This window comes from Thunnus albacares, chromosome 11, assembly GCF_914725855.1.
Source record: "Thunnus albacares chromosome 11, fThuAlb1.1, whole genome shotgun sequence".
In the NCBI taxonomy this organism is placed as follows: Eukaryota; Metazoa; Chordata; class Actinopteri; order Scombriformes; family Scombridae; genus Thunnus; species Thunnus albacares.
The window spans coordinates 388,577-410,765 of record NC_058116.1 but is presented as its reverse complement, the minus strand read 5'-3'; the positions used below and the strand labels follow the sequence as shown (position 1 = coordinate 410,765).

General features: G+C 39.3%; 1 protein-coding gene across 4 annotated transcripts; it reads right to left on the bottom strand.

The window, feature by feature from the left end:
* Nucleotides 1-1,783: 1,783 nt before the first annotated feature.
* lacc1 (laccase (multicopper oxidoreductase) domain containing 1) lies at nucleotides 1,784-11,684 on the bottom strand. Of its 4 annotated transcripts, none has more exons than XM_044366657.1 (5): nucleotides 10,295-11,682; nucleotides 7,791-7,969; nucleotides 6,335-6,500; nucleotides 5,812-6,037; nucleotides 1,784-2,568 (listed from the first exon to the last, which is right to left on the bottom strand). In XM_044366657.1, exons 1-5 carry the CDS (start codon nucleotides 10,785-10,787, stop codon nucleotides 2,343-2,345), a joined length of 1,290 nt encoding a protein of 429 aa, XP_044222592.1. In that variant the 5' UTR covers nucleotides 10,788-11,682; the 3' UTR covers nucleotides 1,784-2,342. The 4 variants fall into 4 exon arrangements, with proteins under 4 accessions (XP_044222592.1, XP_044222594.1, XP_044222595.1 ...); XM_044366659.1 differs by having other exon boundaries at nucleotides 7,791-7,890; nucleotides 10,295-10,375; XM_044366660.1 differs by having other exon boundaries at nucleotides 7,791-7,887; nucleotides 10,295-10,374.
* Between the last annotated feature and the right edge of the window lie 10,505 nt (nucleotides 11,685-22,189).

The window sequence follows — 22,189 nt, the reverse complement described above, 5'->3', positions numbered from 1 at the left end:
TACCACCACCCATTATGTTGGAGTGTGAACCACAGTTATCTGTCCCCTTAAACAAACAAACACAAGAAAATAAAAATAAATTTTACCATGCCAGCCTGATTTGTAGGCAGCCTCTTGCGGTCCACAAAAAAATTCAAAAGGGCCGTATCTGGCCCGCGGGCCGTTAGTTGGATAGGCCTGGGATAAATTAGTCGCTGTCACATATCAATATGGAAACTCAAATATATAAACTATTGTCATCTGAAAGTGGGAATAGGACAATTTTAATATATTAAAATAATTTTGTTAATTTATGATGATTATGATTTATGGACTACAATGTCTTAGGTATTCGTTTTATAATTAGTAAATAAGTAGTGTATTATCAGCAACTTACACTTAAATGCTGTATATTTAGGCTCAAGGTTTTTTAAATAATTGTGGTTCTAATATACCGTTTGCATTGAATAAATATTGACCATATTTTTTAAGACTGTGGGACGTTTATGATTTGTGCGTATGCATGGTCTATGACACTTCTAAATTTGTTTGCAAAGGAAGAACAAACTCAGATAAGAACATACTGATGAATCCTGGATTTGTGCTTAAAACGTTCATATACACGGTTTAAGCACAGATTTGTGTATATGCACTGTTTGTGAATGAGGCCTTAAGTCTGTATCTGCACAATATGTCACAGACATGAAAAAATATAAAAATTGTCGCCACGCAGGTCAGCCTGCACAGTGCATGCTGGGGCAGGGAGTAGGTGACACATGGAGCTTCTTTTCTCGATTCCTGCCCGCTTTCTGTAGTATTAGTTCAAACCGGGCCCCTGCCTGTTGTTTCACTTGCTTCCAGACTGAGATTTGGTGTTGTTATTTTCTTTATTTGTTGTCAGTTTCCCTCCTGACAGTTAGTTTGGAGGTTGGCTGGTTTGGGGAACTTGGAGGGTTGTTCTTCGCTTGGAGCAGTAACAGCGGGAGTTTAACTGGCAGAATAATCAATAATAATAAGTCAGTCCACTTTAGGTGAACTGGTCAGATTAGGCTAACCCTTTGTAGCTATCTTCACTTAAATCAGCTGGTGGCAGGCAAGTCACAGGAACTTGGCTTGGGTCTTGAGAAGTTGTAGCATTTGTTCACTGCCTAAACTGTACACACACTGCACTGTCCACATCTATACCTTATGTTATCCCTATAGAAGAATATATTTATTCCTACCAAAGCGAAACAATCGGATTAAGCATTTACATGGTTATTAGGCACTAATATTTTTCTATTGAACGGATTATTAAAAGGTTTACACCACCCCTCTCAACCCGATTGAAAATTCCTTCTGATTGGGCCGGATTGGACCAGTCTCTTTCGATTGAGGTGGTTACATGAGGCATTTCTATTCTGATTGGGCTATTATTCTGATTATTAGTGGAATATTAGGGTCCATGTAAATGCAGCTAGTGCTGGTAACGAGCATGGTGCACCAATCAAGTTCTGCTTCTTCAGCCGCTTGCCACCCTGCCACACAGGGTGGCAGGGTGGCTACGTTTTGGTCAATTGAACTTGATCATAAACACATGGTGGCGCTAACTCTTAAGTCATTGCCATTAAACCATTGCAGAAGAAGAGGACAGTGAGATGTCATTAAAAAAGCGGCAGTCAGTGAAAAACCATGTAGAAAACACGATGGAAATGTGACTTTTCTGTTAGTTCAACACATTAATTTGAGGAACGTTACAGTCTCCTCATCTCTCCACACAAATCTGATGTATTCAACTCTTCAGTGGAAGCATGCTTCATGTGTGTCATATTTTTTTAAAAACTTTATTGAATCAGGTAGTCACATTGAGATTGTCATCTCTTTACCAAGAGGGACCTGAAAACAAGAAACATTCAAGCAAACGACCACATAAAACTTCGATACACTGACAGCAGCCATCATTCGGACTCCTGCCTGCACCTGTACAGCTTATTAAAGGCACATTAACAACAGCTGCTGATCTTAATTGGATCTGTTCAATAAAATCTACTCGGCTGGAATTTTTTACAGTACAGTTAAAGTTGATTTTACATTCAAATTAATATGCTTTAAAACTGTAGAACAGAAAATAGTAATAGAGCAACAGTACAGATTTAGCAGTCATTATTCTTCAGGAGAGGTTATATTCCATATTTGACATATATATACATAAATATATATATATATAATCATACATAACAGTGTAATATAAAGTAATAGGGACTTATTTTCTCTGTTACTTGCAGCTGCAAGTCATTTGCTGTCTCCAGGCCTTTTTACCCACACATTATCAAATACGGGATAAAGTCCCAACAACTCAGGTGGATGATATCTGTGACAATCATTCATTTTGTCAGTTCCACACCATCTTGTCTGCTGGAGGGTGGGCCTGTTTTCTGGTTTTCCTTGATCCACAGGAAGCCCACCTGGGTGCCAAAGTTGAGTCCGTCTCTGACGCGGGAGAAGAAGGCTTCGGGGTGACAAGAAGTGCAGGGCGTCACACAGGACCTGTCTGTCACTGTGTCATCATGGATGTGCTCTGGCAGGATCCCACCCTCTTGGAGGAGAATTCTGGGGTGGAAAATTTGTTTTTTGATTTACTGAGCTGCATATAAGAAAGGAGTAGAGTAGAATTAAACTTGATTATTGTATAAAACACACTACAGTACACAAGTAAAAAACACTTAAAGCATAAACTATTGAAAAATAGAATATTGTGGAGCAGGTCTTGCTGATTCTGATTGGGCTTAGAATAAAATCCTTATATACTTAGTATTGTAATGTCACCTGGAGTCATCTGGGGTTTCAATCTGTTACTAACCTGTATCTCTCATCGCCCTGCAGGTGATTGATTAGAATAACCTGGAACACCTGGGCCCAATGTTCCTAGGTTACTTAAGCCACTGCTGCAGCTCATTCACTCTCTCTACCCCTCTGCTGCTGCTCTCTCTGCTCCTCCCTACTGGCACCCATGTTACTTTGGTTATTTACTTTGCTTTTATGCACCTTCATAACACACACACACACACACATATCTTCCACCCATGCACATCACACACCACTGACTTTACTGATTTCCACACCCCATACTTTGCATATTTAGTTAATTCTTTAATTTGGTTCAATTCAATTCAAAATATCTTTTTGTTAAAACTCTCCCTTTTGTTGTGGCCACTTGAGCCAGGTCATAACAAACGGGCTTGTCCATTAACCTGTGTCTGGGCAGCAAACGTAGCATGAGAAGAACATCAGCAGAGCAGCAGCAGCGAGTGCTCCATCTCTGTGTCTACACTGGAGGCATTCAGGTGCAGTGTTGAGCATAGGTCACCTGCATGTTGGAAGCACTCAATAGCCCAATACACACGACTGTAGTGAAGTGCATAAAATGGAGGAAAATAGACATGAAGCACAAATTAATGCTTCAGGTCGCGGTTATGCCCGTAAGATTCGGGTGAGACACAAGACTGCATAGATTACAATGAGAGCCTATCTGTTGCGTGTGACCTGTGTGTGAAAAACACATCTGACACACTTGCTGTCTAGACAGCAAGCGTGTTTAATTAGGGTTAGTTTATGGAGTTTGTTTTGTGCCTCAGGTAGCAGTTGGTTGCATGGTGTGATTGCACAGCTGATGAGGTGATTGGTCCTGCGTGCTGGCTTTTAGGTGGCATGTTTGTCGCCAGGGCTGTTTTGGATCTATGGTTTGCTCTGGTTTTCTGGTTTTTGGGAGATACATTGTGTTTTTTGCAGGAAACATTGGTCTCTGACCTGATGTTGGACTGTCATGTGCTGTTCAGAAGGTAAGTGTTACCCTCCTGATACGCTATTTACACAGATTTCCCTGTTAGGCTGTAGTGGCATTTCCCCTTTGGATTGCGTCTGTTTGTTTGTTTGTTTTTTGTAGTGTTGTGGCAGCATGATTAGTTTCAGTTGTCTTCAGACAGCTGTCTCGGGTGCACATCTGCGTGATTTTTCACCAGCTTGAAGGTCGCTTTACAAGTCTGCTGGTTTTCAATGCATAAATACCTCCCACTAGCCAGCTGCCGCAAGCAAGGTCTGCAACAGGTGGTGTTGATGTTGTGGCTAATTTGCATTTGGAGCAAGACCCTCACACTATTTTCACTCTTTGAATGCGTTGCAGATGCAAGAAATTGGCCAGATTTGGCCGAATGCTTATGCTGGATGTTCCTTAATGCACCAGTAATGGTGAATTGAATCACCATTACTGGTCCCACTGGCACAGGGTTAAGCGGAGGTGTGGGAGTGTCTATTTGTGCTCTAACCACTTTGAAACAATCAGAAAATAACGTTTTATTGATCTGATGAACCGGCTTTCTTGCTACCAGCACTCCCTCTCTTCATTCACTCTCCAGCTCACTCAACCACAGCCTCTCTCTCTCTCTCTCTCTCTCTCTCTCTCTCTCTCTCTCTCTCTCTCTCTCTCTCTCTCTCTCTCTCTCTCTGTCTCTGTCTCTGTCTCTCTCTGTCTCTGTCTGTCTGTCTCTTTGTCTCTTGTCTTTTTTATAATGAGTCGGGGAGCCGACAGCAAAGTCTAACTTTACTTTTACCATTATCAAACAAAGAGAAATGTCCTTCCCTCCTCCTAGTAACATCTCTGTACTTCCTCATGGCAGAGTTTTACAGCTCTGATCAGTCTGGTCTCCAGCTGTGATTGGCCACTGCAGCCTTCAGCCGCAGTGACATACAGTTGTGTTTCTCCAAAAGCTGAAATGCACTTCCCCCATTCAAATGAATGGGAGCACTGGCATTTTCGCCGCACCGCCTGATTTGGTCTGATTACGGCCTTAAGGAGGCTAATTCAGCTTCACAACATTAGTGTGAGTGACAAAGTTAGCTTTAAGACAAAACAAACATAAAAGTCATTCAAGTCATTTCATATTTCAAACAAAATCACTTATAAGACAAAACACCTCTGTCATCCATTTACAGAATACATGCTGGCTTATATTTAACTGACAGATGAGAGTGGTTTTGATCTTGTCTTAAATGTCTGCATGAGAGAAGATGAGCTAACTTCCCACAATGTCAAACTATATTTAATGTAGTCAGAGTTGTTATTAAAATCAAAACTATCTAAAATAAGTACCTGCTCAAGCAGTCAATGACAACTTTCAATACTTGACAGCAGAAATTGTCGATTAATCAAGTAGTACATCAACAGGAAATTAATCAGCAACTGTTTTGATCAATTAATTGTTTCAATAATTTTCCAACAAAAATGCCAAAATACTCTCTCATCCCAGCTTTTATTTGATGTCTTTGTCATATACGAAATAAATTGAATATCTTTGGGTTTTAGACTGTTGGTTGGATAAAACAAGCAATTTTAATACATTACCCTTGGTCCTTGGAAACTGTGACAGGAATGTTAAATTATTTTCTGATATTTTATAGACAAAAATATACATACTCTACAACATACATATATAAATACTCTGCAGATGAATTGATGATGAAAACAATTTTTAGTTGCAGCCCTATTTGGTAGTTTCTGATACTCAAGACCTGTTTTGAATGATACTGAGGTTCAATACCCAGCCCTAAATGTTGAATGAGTGGAAATCTTTGCTTGCTTGTGGCAATAGATGAAAAGTCAGAGGATCACAAGTCATTTGTACCAAATTTCATCCAATAGTTGTTGAGATATTTCAGTCTGGACCAAAGTGTTGAAACATAAGAATGGCAGTTATTCACCTGATTAAATATTAAATATGAAGTAAAACCTGAATATAAATAATATACAGTAATAATAATAATAATAATAATATAATATTCTATTCTGCTGAACTGTACCTGTTGGCAAGACGGATGTTGACATGTGGTCTGGCTGACTGCGGATCAAGGACACAGTCTGGATGGATGCAATGGAAGTCGAGCGCCTGCTCTTTCACCAGGGTGAAACAACACGCCCCCACTGAAGGGCCAATGGCCACAACGATGTTGCTCACTTGGCAACCAAAGTCTCTCACCATGGCCTCTACTGTCGCCATAGCAACTCCCATCAGGGTTCCTTTCCAGCCTGAGGGCAAGTAGAAAATAAGCAGTTTGTCAGGATAAACTAACTACCAGGAAGCATGGAGGCTGACTTCTGCAACATTACATTTATTTTTTTATGTCTGATTTCACATACAGAATGAAAATACAGACGTTATTCCCCATTTAATATTAATATATATATCATATTCCTCATATAATATATTCTTTTTTATAATCTATATTAGTTTTTCTTCTTACCAATACTGGCAATCCACTATGCCCACAGGCATAACTGTCATTTTCTGTCATCTTTATGAAAGTAAATGAATGAAACAACTACCTGCATGAGCGACTCCGATGACCATTGACACTGGATCAGCAAACAGGACTGGTATGCAGTCTGCCCCTGGAGCTCCTAAAATCACCCCACTCTGATTGGTTACAATCGCATCATAGCTCTCTGGCTCGGCTTTCCCCATAACCCAGACATCACTGGCGTGCTTCACCTGCAACAAACAAGCCAACACATGCAAGAAGTTAATGTAGGAGGCTCTGAGCTGCAGCTGAGCAGAGCAAAGTCCTGACAGGTTTTTAACAAGACAAAAGTTCCTCAACACATTTCAAAACAAATGGAGAGCAACATATGAAGAAATGAGTCCATTCATGTTTTCATCAGCTGAAGAATATCTCCAAAATTACATTAATTCTGTAATTTAGTAACACATAAATCTACATGCTGTCCACCTTAAACCAACACCACTAATTTACAAAACATGCAATTTCAGGATAACATATATACAAAAACAAAAGAAAAAGAACATCAGTCACAACATTATAAGCACTTCTATATGCTTTCAAATAACATATTTATGTGGGAAAAGTCCAAATGAACTGTAGACTGAAAAGAATTGCTGCAAGCCTACAGTTTTTTTTCCAGTTCAGAGACAGGATTGTGTTGAGGCACAGATCTGGGGAGGGTTACAAAAACATTTCCGTTGCATTGAAGGTTCCAAAGAGCACAATGGCCTCAATAATTCTTAATGGAAGAAGTTTGGAACAACCAAGACTTCTTCCTAGAGCTGGCCGTCTGGCCAAACTAAGCAAGGGGGGGAGATGGGCCTTGGTAAGAGAAGTGACCAAGAATCCGATGGTTGCTCTGGCTGAGCTCCAGAGATCCTGTGTGGACATGGGAGAAACTTCCAGAAGGACAACCATCACTGCAAAACTCCACCCATCTGGGCTTTATGACAAGATTCTCTGGTCTGATTAAACCAAAATTGAACTGTTTGGCCTCAATTCTAGGCATCATGTCTGGAGGAAACCAGGCACCATCACCTGCCCAATACCATTCCAACAGTGAAGCATGGTGTGATGGCAGCATGAGAGGATATGAAGAATAGAATGGCAGAAAGTCACAAAATCCAGGTGTGAAAAACTTGTCGTGTCACACACAGGAAGACGAGAGGCTGTAACCACTGCCAAAGGTGCTTCAACTATATATTATACTTATGTCAATGTGATATTTTGGTTTTTTGTTACGTTTAATGAATTTAAACAATTTTAGCATAAGGCTGCAACATAACAAAATGTGAAAAAATTGAAGGGATCTAAATACTTTCTGAACGCACGGTATAAGAGAAAAACAAATCTCCCTTTATGTGTAGGAGAATCAACTGACTCAGATGGCTGCATGCAGCCTATGCAGCTCTTCTGCCAGTGAAGCAGCAGTACTGTACTGTGTCATGTAGTTTTACCCTGCAGAAGTTTGATCTTTTGTTGTGCAGACAGTTCTGTACCTTGACCAGGCGTAGTGGCTGAGGGTGAAAACCAGCATGGAGGGCCAGTCGCCGTCTGTTCTCCATCACCACGGCCCCGGGGTCCCTCCTCCTGCTGCTGCTGAACAGATTCAAGGAGGACAGGGTGGGAATGTAGGACACACCACCTGTACGAGTACTGAAGCCATGACCAAAACAGTCTGAGAGAGAGAGAAATGATCAGCAAGTGATTGCTGTTTCTCTTCGCTTTTTATTCTCCTTATATTCATATTCAGTCACACTGATCCTCATTCAAAACTCTGGCAATTTTATGGTACCCTGCGCATCAGAAAATTGAACTTGGACTTATTTAGCCTTTATTCACACACAGTGGTGGAAAGTAACAAAGTACGTTTACTGAAGTACTCTACTTCAGTACAATTTAGACTTAAAGATACTTGTACTTTACTTGAGTATTTCCATTTGACGCTACTTTTTACTTTAAAGTTACACTGCATAGAATTTAGTGGCATCTAGTGGAATGGACTTGGCAGAAATGGTATATAGTATTAATAAGTATGTTTTAATAAGTGTATAATAGTGCTGTCAATCTGAATTCCATCCCTTATTATGTTTAATATTCTAATTATATTAGAATTTTTCATGCTCAAGTTGAGCCTATTATTGATATTTACTATGTATCTATTAGGGATGTGCACAAAGCCCAGTATTGGTATTTGCATCTATATTTGTTGAGGCAGCAAAATTATATTTGTATTTGTATTTGAATAAAAGTGGAAATAGGTGTAAAAATACAGTTTTTGTTTTTATTACACTTTTAATTTTAGGATATTAAAGTGTTTAAAAAAGTGTTTATAAATAAACTATCTTACGAAGGAGGTTCCCACACCAGATCTCGAACTCCAGTCTCCCAAATCATAGACAACTGTGCTGACTAAACCGAGTGCATTGCCATCACGCTGGTAGACCTCTACTTATTTATACACCCATAACACAGAGAGAGCACAGCGTGAAATGTGTAGAGAACTTCAAAGGCTGTGGCTCAGGAGGTAGAGTGGGTCGTCCACCAATCAGAAGATCAGTCTGCATGTCGAAGTGTCCTTGGGCAAGATACTGAACCCCAAATTGCTCCCGATGGCTGCACCATCAGTGTATGAATGTGTGTGAATGGTTAGTTCCCCCTGATGAACAGGCTGGGACCCTGCATGGTAGCCCCTGTACCCATTCAGCATGTGGAAGACTAGAAAGGCGCTATACAAGTACAGTCCATTCACCATTTTTACCATTCTTGCTTTGCACTTTTCATTTACTGCCTATTTTTTACAACCTAACTTTCTGGAAAGGAGAAGGGGAACAACAGGTTATGGAGAGTCCCTTGGGAGCACTTAGCCTGTGTCAGTAGCTCAGCTTTATCTCTGGGGAACACCCCCAGCTCTGGGAGTGATGTCCAAATAAGGAAAACTACAGATTCAAATAGTAATTTCAGCATTCAATTAGTATTAATTTTTTTACTATTTGAATTATATTTGACTCCCGGAATTCATTCCAACGGCAATAGTGTATAATCCCATGAAAATAAGAATCGTTTTTTCATTAGCTTAGAATGAGCCCTTCATATCTACATAGGGAGCAGGTCATCTTCCAAAGAGACTGCCAAACACTGGCTCTAGAAAGGGCCTTTCACTGATTTTCGTGAGTTTTGTGGCCACCGTACATTCTCCTACATACTTGGAAGAAAGCGGGTGGCTCTGCCAATGCGGAAGTGCCTTAAACCTGCATTCTTTCTAATGGCCAGCAGGGGGCGACTCCACTGGCTACAAAAAGAAGTCCAATTGTATAGAAGTCTATCAGAAAATGACCTTATTTTTCACTTGATTTATGTTCCCAATAAAAGCTTTCCTAATGAATTTATGGTCTCAATCACTATATCAAGTCTTCTTCAATGCATCATGATGTTCATTTTGTAAATTGTGGCCCCATTTAGAGTAAAATAGATGATAAAGCAGCGTACGCTTTAGGGCGTGGCTACATTGTGATTGGCAAGTTGGTACCACAGCGACAACATTGATTGTGTAACATGACCATGCTGTAACCCATGGATTCACAGAGTATAGGCGTTGCTGCTGCTATTTCACAGTGTGTTTTCAGTTAATGAAAGTTAACTGTAACATTTTGTTCATCTAAAAAAATCTTGTCCAGCATTTGATTGTAATAAAATATCATCTAAGAGTCAGATGTTCAGTTTTTATGGTTTAAAGCCTGTTGTGCACTAAATTAGCATTAGCGTTATCACTGTTAACCATAGATTGTAAATGCAAAATCAAACATGGCAACGGTCAAATCCAAGATGGCGATGGTCTCAAGGCTTCAAAACAGCAGTTCACAAACCAATGGGTGACGTCATGGTGATTACGTCCATATTTTATACAGTCTGTGCTTGGAAGGGGAGGGGGAGGGGTATTCAGTTTGTTGCAACCTCACCGCTAGATGCCACTAAATCCTAGATACTGGACCTTTAAACTCACCTGGAATCAGTGATGACGTCAGAGTTGTGACGTCTCCCGCTAGTGCAGGCAGCTGCTGCAGGAAGGTGGACACTTCTTCGTGGACTCTTTCACCAGGTGACTCTGTGTGGGCAGGGCCTCTGCAGCTCGGACAAGTACTGTCCACTGACCTTATCTTGAAGTCAAAAGTGTACATGGCCGTAAAAAGCAGTTCCTGGTACAAATGCAGCACTTCTCTGCCCTGCGCTGACGTGAGGACCGTGACCGAGCTCAGGTCCAGCCCGTCCACTGTCTGCTTGAAACGGTACAAGCACTCCGCGGTGGAGCCGAAGTCCAGCATCTGCACCTTTCTGCTCGAGCGTACAAATGTGTCTGAAAAACCGTTTTTATGGCGGTGACGATTCCCGCACAGCAGGAAAACATGCAGGTCTGCTGCAGGTTCCTCCAGCAGAGACGCGCCGGAGCATGTTGGACACCAGCCGTGAATCAGATCCACCAGTACGGCCTCAGACATCGCAGACAGCCGAGCTTTTACCTGTTCAGAATGCAGCGTTAAGTTTCATTCTCTGACTCAACCGCACTCATCCGGTCACTGACATGACCTGCCTTTATGTACAGCAGGCAGGTACGTGTTTGTCAATCCCAATAAGTCCGAAACTACAGCGGACTATTACTTCCTGCATTGTCTTCCCACAGCCTGGCCCCGCCCACACTGGAAAGCCCTCACACTGAAACTCTGCTGAGTTGCCCAGTGAGGTCAAACCGAGTTTGTGAGCATTTCCTATAATGTGGACATATTGTAACAATTCGAGGCAAAACGTACAAAAGCTGCCCCAGCATGCGTCTGAGAAAGAATATATTATAGAAGATTCTGCAAGACTTTATGATAAGGTCACAAAACACAAGTAATGCATGACTCCTGATGACTTAATGCATGAATTAATCTGACTACTCAGTTAAAACATTGCTTCATATTTCTCCAGAGAAATTATCTGTAATTAGAATTATCTGGATTCTAAGTCATTTGGTGAATGAATGTGTGAAGTAAATGGAAATCAACATTAATTGATGGTCCATTAAGCATTAACTAATGACATTAACTCACGATGACCTAATCAGTTCTTAATGGTGAGCAACAGGAAGTCCTGATGCATCCTGTATTAATTCATGAAATCATCACAAATGCAGTAGTTCAGCATTACTTAAGTATATGTTTTGCAACCTTAGTATAAAGTGTTTCCAAAAATAAATCACTGAGAAAATATCTGTAGGCTGCAGATGATATGAATAAAACACATAACTTGCAGGAATTCAAGAAAATACACCATGTATATGGGGTCAAATGAATGGAACATCACTGTAGACTAAATGCACTTGTAGTGGTGGAAAGTACCTCACTACAGGTACTCAACTACTGTACACACTTTACACTCTACACTTCAGTACAGTTTGCCTAATTGTTTCCATTTTATGTGACTTAACACTTCTGCTCCACTACAGTTGACAGTTACTGGTTAACTTTGCAGATTAAGATTTTGCATGCAAAACCTATGATCAGTTTATAAAACATGAATCGATGTTATAGCTTGAACTATCCAGCAGTATTTGTAGTTCAAATTAACTCCACTGCAACCAGCGGCCAGGCTGTTATGCTGCTTCCACAATAGTGCATCGGTAATAATAACCCAGTAATATCACTCTGAAAGACGCCATTATGCATGATGAGTACTTTTACTTTTCGTACTTTAAGTACATTTTCCTGATACTACTTATTCTACACTGTGGTATTACTGCTTTTTAGTTAAGGATCTCAGTACTCCTTTCATCACTGTTCACATGTGAAACTTCTTTTACATTACATACATACAGCTCATTAGTCTCTGTGGTCACTAATCAATAAATTGCTTTTAATGGCTTCGAGACAAAAAAGTTTTTGTCCTGCAAAGCCATGACAGTGAGCTAGCATAACCCTGGTACTGACACACAGTGTTATTAGTTACTTGTGCTTTTCCTGGTATGTCAAAATGTTTGCTGTGAAAGTGCTCATATGACTTGTTGTTGACTTGTGCATTTTTACAATAAGGACATTACAGGTCATCATAAAGATAGGCAGGTCATCATGTGACCTAACTTCTCCAGAGGACAGAAAAAAAGCTTAGAAGTGGACCTTAAGTTATCAAAATAAGGGTTCTATCACTGTAAGTTTGGAAAAACATAAAATTGGTTCTCTGATTCTGGCAGAAAGTTGTAGTTGTACATAATTGTTTCAGAGCTAAAAAGTGAACTTGGTCCAGTATAGTGGTGTAACGGAACGCTGTTGATCTGTGCAGATCGCCCCCCACGATTCAGCATGCATAAAAACCACAGATTAATTTCAAAATTTAATGTCTCATTGGAAACAAAGTAGACAAACTGCTGTAAGTACAAGTAATGGACAGACAGTGTGTCGCTAACAGGGATTGTGAAGAGCAACAACCAAACCAGCATCTAACGGGTCTGACGTGACATCTGCAGATATGTTAACAACGCTGTTTAATGTGCTGCAGCTGAGCAGCTAATTAGCTATCTAGCTGCTAACTGACGTTAGCAGTGCACTTTTCCCCGGTGAATGTCTGTTTGGTACACCCCTACTCCAGGATGTAGTATGTAATAATAACCTAGCCTGATGTTACATTAGCTAAACTAGCTAACCCAAGGAGAAGTGCCCAGAATCTTACAGACTGTAAAGCCCCCGGAGGCAAATTTGTGATTTGTGATGTTGGGCTATACAAATAAAAACTGACATCTTAAAAATAGTCACCGTTGTTAGACTACCTTATGAGAACACACACTGCAGATATACTAAAAATAAAGAGACATAAGAAATAGGACTGGCCCTCTACAACTAATAGTAATAGCAGGATATAAATAACACTACAGGCTGCCAAACACAGAGCAAAATGTTAAGGAAGACAAACAGCAACCAAAGCAATACTTCACATCTCAACATGCATTTTTCCCCAGCTACAGCTGCTGTAGCTGTAGCTGTACTGTTCTTTCTAGTGTGAGTCAGGAGTAATAAGGAAATTTGGGCTGTCTGAGTAAACATGTTCTCTTTGCATGTGTCAGTGTGTTTCTGTCTGTGTAAGCCTATCACCTTTATGACTCACTTGATGAATGGGAGGATGTAGGAATTTCCCAGGGTTATTTGTTAACCACCGTGTCAGCAGTTAGTGCAAAATAAAACAGTAGAGGGGGAAAAAATTACAAACATTTCTACTGATCATGCTTTTCTAATTGAAAAATTGTGCTGGGAAGACCAACAAAGTAAAATGTAGTATAGTATAGTAGTATAGTATATGAGCCCTAGTAGTATAGTATATACAGCAATCTGAGTTAGTCATATCAAGTGGATATCTGCCACATTTACAGTCTTTTTAGCATCAAATCCCTCTTTGTGTTTCCTCGGACAGTGTTTCCCTGTTGAGCTGCGGTGGAAGTATAGTAACAAAAATAGGGACTTTGGCACTAAAAAGACTGTAACATGGAAAGATAACTTCTTGATTTGACTCATTTGGATGGCTGAAGCTTAATATTAGCTTCAAACAAACTTTTAAATATATTTTTGCACAGGAGGACTGTGGATGTTGTCCCCCATCACTTACATTGAAAGCACATTTGAAGGGGATCTTTTAATAGTCATAATGAACAGGAGGAATGATTACAGCAAGGAAAACCTCTGTCACTGCTCATGTGGACACCTGACTGTTGTTTTAAGACAAACTTAAAAAATTGTGGACCTATCCTTTAAGGGCTGACAAAACAGTTAAAAACAAACTCAACACACTGTAAGTATCCAGAGCCACAGAATGATTTAAATGCAAAAAGAGCATGGAATAAAATAATGGTCATAAATATTTTGAGCTTGTGAAATGGTTTGTGAATGTGTAATAAAGTTTTGCAGAAATATATGTACATTTGTATACACTTGTGCATGTGTGAAAAACTTGTGTGCACAGATATAATTTGCATGAGCAAAAAGTTTTTGTAGTGGAAATATTTTATGTATGTGTAATTAAAATTTAATAATACAGCACTGCTTCTCACTGATGTATTTAGTAATTACACACAAATTAAATTATTTCACCTATTGGCACAAAGGAAGCCTGGATATATTAAAAAGATGTTAGAAATAGAGCTTTAACATCATCAATGGCAACGCAACACATTATCGCACGGTAACGCCAACTGCTGATCCATTTGGAGAAACAACTAGCTCAGGGCACTGTTTCTCAGAAGCAAGTTTTAATGGTTAGCCTAGCATTGCTTACATTATTTAATCAGACATGCTAAAGCAGAGCAACAGTATGAAATACAGCCGGGCAACTGGTTTGCCTTCAGCTTGAATAGTTCCTGCCAGCGTTGATGCTGCTACTTTGATAACGCTAGCGGACATTTGCTAACAGAAAGCTACATTACTGCTCTATTCTGGGTACATGAAGCAGTCTTCCTGAAGTTGAAAATATGCATTACAACTGTGTTGCCTTACAGCACAGCAAACTTACTACAAACTAAATACACAACACATTAAATGTTTACCATTAATATCTACAGCATCTCCAAGTACAATTACAACCACATGGGTTGCAGAAGAGCTCGCACCGTTGCCCATCTTTCAAAACCTGCAGGTGGATGAATGCAACGGAACCATCTGCCCTCTGATTGGACAGATTGACTCTGCGTTTGACCAATAGGATTCACATGTAAAAAACAGCGTCAAAATTCATACTCATAACTTGCAGTTTGTAGTTCTCACTTCAGTGTCGCACACACAGGTAGGAAATATGCGCGTCCATCTCTCATGTAACTTCACTGTCGCACACAAGGGTAAGAAATTTATGTGTCCTTCTCTCAGACTTTGTAAAACCTCACTTGAAAAAAATCCTGCACAAATTTTAATTACACATACACACTTTTTACATGTGCAAATTATATCTGTGTACACAAAAGTTTTTCACACATACACAAAATACCTCAACGGCTGCAAAACTTTATTACATATTCACAAACCATTTCACAAGCTCAAAATATTTATGACCAGTTTTTGATTCCATACAACAGTGGCATTGTTAGTCACAGGTGCTTTGCCATGTGAGGCTGATAAATAGCAGAAGACTCCATTGTATATGGCCAAAACTTTTGGTTTGGGGCTGTTATTTCTGGTTTTGAATCGGCTCCTTAGTTCCAATGAAGGGAATGCTTAATGCTACAGCAACTTTGTGGCAAAAGTTTGTGTTTTTTGCTTTCCTGTTTCAACATGACAGTGCCCCTGTGCACAAAGCCAGCTCCATAAACACAAGATTTTTTCTCAGTTTGGTGTGGAAGCCAGTTTCCAACATCTGGTGGAAAGACTGAAACCAGAATAAAGGTGGCTGTTATTGCAGCAAATCAGTGCCCATGGTGTTGGAATCATGTGTTCAGTTATCACATATGGTTATAATGTAAGGTTGTCCACATAGTTTTGGGCATATTGTTGACAAACTTGAGATTCAGTCCGGGTCAACATATTGTTATGTAATGGTTAAAATAAAAAATGTTGAACTTTATATTTCTGAACTGTTTAAGATCATTTCAGAAAATTCGAATCACTTCCTAGTATTTGAGGAGCAAAACTTGTATTTCTTTAACATATTGCATGTATTTAAAGGCCCCTTCCACTCAAAAATATGTTTTTCTTCTTGTTCCTTCAGTTGGGTGGTTGAGCTTCACTGTGCAGAATGATGTACATGCAGAATTTGTTTTCACATTTATCTAATGAAAGTGGAAAGTTTCTCTGTGGTCATTAAAAGGTGAGCCTACAAGCATGATTTGTGACATCACAATAGTTTAGAAGCCAATCCTGGTCCAATATTCAACACACAAAAGTATGATGTGGAGACATGACGCCTCCAGTGCACATACACTGAGAATTGATTTTACAGTGAAATAAGGGACATCTTGTGTCCAGCAGTTAGACTTGTTCAATTCAATTAAATTTTATGTTATTTATATAGCGCCAAATCATAACAGAAGTTATATCAGGGAACTTTTCACATAGAGCAGGTCTAGACTGTACTCTTTACTTTACAAAGAACCAACATTCCCCCATGAGCAAGCACTTGGCAACAGCGGCAAGGAAAAACTCCCCTTTAACAGGAAGAAATTGTTGGGTTAAGAGAGAAAGAGGGAGGGGGGAGAAGGGAGGGAGAGACACAGAGAAACATAATAACAACAATAACTATAATAATAATAATAGAAATATGACTAACAATAATAGCAGATGTGTGCATCAAGCATGACCAGAAGAGCACGGCATCCCCACAGCCACGGTCCAGAGGAGCCCGCCATCCATAACTAGGGGGTCCACAACGCTGATCCAAAGGAACCTGTATGATTAGAAAGCACAAAAACTCCAGGGAGGAAGCCAAGTTAGTAACATGCATTAATGGTATGTGAATATGTACAGATGGAGAGGAGGAGAAGAAGAGAGGAGCTCAGTGCATCATGGGAAGTCTCCTGGCAGTCTAGGCCTATAGCAGCATAACTAAGGTCTGGTCCAAGGCAAGCCTGGTCAGCCCTAACTATAAGCTTTATCAAAAAGGAAAGTCTGCCCCCTGGACCAAATCTGAAAAATGGTTCCACAGAAGAGGAGCCTGATAGCTGAAGGCTCTGCCTCCCATTCTACTTTAGGAACCACAAGTAAGCCTGCATTGTAGGAATGCAGTGTTCTAGTGGGGTAATAGGGTAATACAAGCTCTTTAAGATATGATGATACCTGACCATTAATGGCTTTGTAGGTTAGAAGAAGAATTTTAAATTCTATTCTGGATTTTACAGGAAGCCAATGCAGCGCAGCTAAAATGGGAAAAATATGATCTGTTTTTCATATTTTTTCATATGTGCAACAGCATTCTGGACCAACTGTCTTTAGAGACTTGTTAGGGCAGCCTGATAATAAGGAATTGCAATAATCCAGCCTAGACGTAACAAATGCGTGGACTAGTTTTTCTGCATCTTTTTGGGACAGAATGTGCCTGATTTTTGCAATATTATGTAAGTGAAAAAAGGCAGTCCTTGAAATTTGTTTTATGTGGAAGTTAAAAGACATATCCTGATCAAAGATAACTCCCAGATTCCTTACGATGGTGCTGGAGGCCAGGGTAATGCCATCCAGAGTAGCTATATCACTAGATAATGTGTTTCAAAGGTGTTTAGGGCCAAGCATGATGATTTTAGTTTTGTCTTGAGATTTATAGCAGAAAATTGCAGGTCATCCAGGTCTTTATGTCCTTAAGGCATGCTTGGAGTTTAATTAACTAATTGGATTAATCTGGTTTAAATGATAAATGTAATTGGGTATAATTTGCATAACAATGAACATTTATGGAGTGTTCTCAAATCATTTTAGCTAAAGGAAGCATATATAAGGTAAATAGTATTGGTCCAAGCACAGAGCCTTGTGGAACTCCATGTGTGTGCATTGAGGATTCATCGTTAACGAGTATAAACTGAAATCGATCTGATAAATAGGATTTAAACCAGCTTAATGCAATTCCTCTAATGCCAATTAAATGTTCCAGTCTCTGTAATAGGGTGTGATGGTCAATGGTGTCAAATGCAGCACTAAGATCTAACAAGACAAGTACAAAGAGAAATCCCTTGTCCAATGCAGTCAGGACAAAAGATCTGTAACTTTCACCAGTGCTGTCTCTGTGCTATGATACGCTCTAAATCCTGACTGAAAATCCTCAAATAAATTATTGTTATGTAGAAAGTCACACAATTGATTAGCAACTGCTTTCTCAAGGATCTTAGAGAGAAAGAGAAGGTTAGATATAGGTCTATAGTTGGCTAAAATGCCTGAATCAAGAGGAGGCTTTTTAAGAAAGTTTAATTACAGCTACTTTTAAGGACTGTGGTACATAGCCTGTTACTAAAGACAGATTGATCATATCTAGTAAAAGTGCGCTAACTAAGGGTAAGACTTCCTTAAGCAGCCTAGTTGGGATGGGGTCTAAGAGACAGGTTAATGGTTTAGATGAAAAAAATGTTAAAGTTAGTTCAGGAAGGTCGATTGGAGAAGAAGTCTAAATTTATATCAGGTTTTACAGCTGTTTCTAAGGTTTCTGGGGGGTAAATCAGTGTCATTTGAGGGCAGGAACTTGTGAAATTAAAAATATTTGCATAGATTCTGGAATTTTTAATGAGGGAGAAGGAGTATGTGCCATTTTAAGGATCTTAATGGGGTAATTTTTCTTTCTGGAAAAAACCATGTCAGACACACGTTATTGTTCAAAGTAGAGTATTAATACATGTGTGGGGTAGATCTTTAAATACAGTACAGGGATAAATATGTATCCAAAGCAATTAAAACAACCAATTGACAAATTGCAATTAGATTTTTTTTACAGATCTACTCTGTAAATCTGAATCACAGCTAACATGAAACATGTCATGTGAAGTACCAATATACCATATACCATATACAGTAGTATAAGCAGTCTATATGATGAAGATTGCTACAACTGTAGTGACAAGTAGAGCAGTTCCTAATAGAGGCCTCCTCCAAAGCTGAAAATAAAATTAGGCCTTTGCTAAACCACCAGCAGAGGACGCCAAGCCGTCACCAGCCTCATTATTTCCATCATTTCCATCACTTGCTTTCAAAGCGGTCTCTAAAGAAACCTCTGAAAACAACATTTACATTCAATTCAACTTCAATTCATTTTTATTTATATAGCGCCAAATCATAACACAAGTTATCTCAGGACACTATTTATACAGAGCAGGTCTAGACCGTACTCTTTAATTTACAGAGAATTTAATTTACATGACAGAGCTTTACTTAATGATGCTTAATGTGTAACAGAATCTCTGCTCAAGTCAAGACAAACTCACATTCACTGTGTCAATATATTATCCTACACAGTGCACAAGCATGCTGCATGTTTTAGGCCCAATCCAAAAGCAGGCCATAAGACATATGTCGCGTATGACATGTCCTCTTGCAGTCTTGTCCCCAGTGGACGTTTCTGCAGCAGCAGAAGGAGGTTTTCTATTTTTCTGCCCTGGCCGCCCTCTGGGACCGAAACTCACAGTCATCGCTACTGCCAAGGTTACAGTGTGCTCCTGCTGCTGAGGAATTTATTATTAGCCTATATTTTATTCTCCATTGGGACTGACTTTGTTGCTTACTTGCATCTACATTGGTGATTTTAACATCAGAGTGAAGCCTAAAATAAAAAAGAAAGTGGCTACATGCTATTAGATACAAGAATAACAACCTAATTTTGAAATTAATTACACATTGCCTATCTATATGTATAGATTTTACTACATACTGTATTGATATCACACAATATACAGTGCTAAACAGAATGTATGAATTTTAAGCTTATAGACATTTTGTAGATGTAGGTGTGGTTTATATTAAAGGAATAGTCCAACATTTTTGAGAAATATGCATCTTTAAAGTTAGATGAGAAGATCAATACAACTCTCGTATCTGTACGTTCTAGAGCTGCAACGAACATTCTCATATGTGAATACTGTCTGGTTCCAGTAAACTGAATATCTTTGGGTTGTGGACTGATGGTCAGGACAAAACAAGACATTCAAGGATGTCATCTTGGGCTTTGGGAAACAGTGATCCACATGTTTTACCATTTTATAGACCAAACAACTAATTGATAAATAAAGAAAATAATCGACAGATGAATCATCTGAATGAAAACAATTGTTAGTTGCAGCCTTGGTACATTCAATGTGAATCTACAGCCAGCAGCCAATTAGTTTAGCTTAGCATAAAGAATGGAAACAGGGAGAGAAAGCATTAGCCAGGCTCTGTCCAAAGGTAACACAATCCACCTACAAGCATCTCTGAAGCTCACTGATTAACACTTAAAATCTCCTCTGTTAAACCTGGACCTCCTGGAGTCTGACTCTAGTATTTTGTTATCTTTGGATAGAGCCAGGCTAACTGTTCCTCAGTTTTCAGTCTTTATGCTAACCTAAGCTAGCTGGCTGCTGACTGCAGCTTCATTTAGCACACTGATGTGAGAGGGGTATCAACCTTCTCCTCTAACTCTGGGCAAGAGAGTGTATTTCCTAAAATGTCTAGTTACTCCCTTCAAAATAACAGTTTGATGACTACATGTATTGTGAAAGGGGTCGCTCAGAGTTACAAAACCAACATGAATAATCATTTAACTCTGCACCCACCCGCTGTTCACTACCCGCTCAGCACCAAACAGCAGACAGAGACAGTTAACTGTAGACTAGCTGGTGGACATAGTGGAGCATTTAGCAGCTAAAGAGCCAGATATTTCTCTCAGGAGTTGGTAGATAGCAAACACAGAGCTAAAAGAGAGTGAATATTCGACATCCATCAAGTGGACAATAACACCACTTCAATGAGATTATAATGTTGCTCTGTGTCTGCTGGATATAGGTAATTGTTTGCTATAGAAACTTTACAAGGTGATACCAGTGTGTCAGAGCTGTGTCTGCCAGCTTGTTTTATAGTTATTCCAGTTTGAGCCAGTTTGACTTGGGGATTCTGCGACTGAGTAACCAACGACAAAACATACAAACAAACAAAAGTGGCACTTGAACAACAAGCATGATCAACAATATTAAATATAATGTACACATAGCAAAATACTGTATCAGCAGAACAGCATATTGGGGCTGATACAATATTTACAGCACCATATGATGGAATTTCAGCCAATATGACAATATGAAAACAGTAGTTACGTTAGATAACATAGTTATTGTTCATGCTGGAGATACAAGGAGGTTGTCAAAATCTTGTTGCCAGAACACATTAACAATGAAATACAATGGGACATTGTATAAAAGTGTATAAAACCATCAGGGAAGCTATGACACAGGTTTTATTTTCCTAATCCAGAGATATTCAGGTGTCAAAAATATTGTGTCTAAATGCTCTACTGATTGATGTGAGCCAAGACCTTGAGTCTGATGAGTGTTGATGACATGAGATGGAGCAGAAGTTGAATAAAGTCAAATAAAACTAAAGTATCATCTTATAGTCACATCTTAACGTCAATGAATTCAAAACAGTCACACTCGCACCGCTTTTTGTTCATTTTGACAAAAAACAAACAAAAAAACAAAAACCAAACAACAACCAAAAACCCAGGATATTATGGATGACAGGGACTGGGAGAGGTGGGATGCAACAGAAAAAACATCTGGCCACAATACAAATACAGAATATCTCAGGGCCTTAGGGGCACGTAGTGTACACCTGCACCTCTTAGTGGTCCAAAATGGATCATGCAGCTGTAAAAATGTAACATGACTACATCAACATATTTACCAACATTAGCATTGTGGCATTGCTTTCTAAACTGAATTTTCATTTATGTGTTTTTGTCCATAAGTCACTTTATGGAATTTCTAAATGTATACTTATTATAGACCCTGACTAACAAATCAGCCGGGGTGATACTATGGGCCAATCTGAGCTCATCACAGAAATATTATAAAGTGTTGACTGGGTACAGTGTCGCAGTTACATAGTTAGAGAGCACTGACAGGTTTATTGCACTGCTAGCCTATTTCTTAGTATAACAAACTGTTAATTTGAATTGTCTAACATTTCGGTTTTTAGCATGCTAAATGCTAAACTAAGATTGTTGTTAAACATTATAGGCGACCTGCTAGACATCATCATGTTAGCATTGTCATTGTGAGAATGTTTTTTTTTTTTTTTTTTTATCATTCAGGGGACGCAATATTTCTTTATTCAGATGGTTAGAAGAGTTTAGTTGAGTGTGGAGATTACACAAATATCGTCAGAACAGCAGTACGTGTTCAGAGAAACCGGTTGTTATCTCTGTGACCCAAATGTGCGCTAATACAGGAAAG

Coding starts and splice junctions, on each gene's coding strand:
- lacc1 (XM_044366657.1), bottom strand. CDS start 10,787: ATGTCTGAGGCCGTACTGGTGGATCTGATTCACGGCTGGTGTCCAACA. Junction 7,970..10,294: donor GACGTCATCACTGATTCCAG/GTGAGTTTAAAG, acceptor TCTCTCTCTCAG/ACTGTTTTGGTCATGGCTTC. Junction 2,569..5,811: donor AACATCCGTCTTGCCAACAG/GTACAGTTCAGC, acceptor TTTCCACCCCAG/AATTCTCCTCCAAGAGGGTG.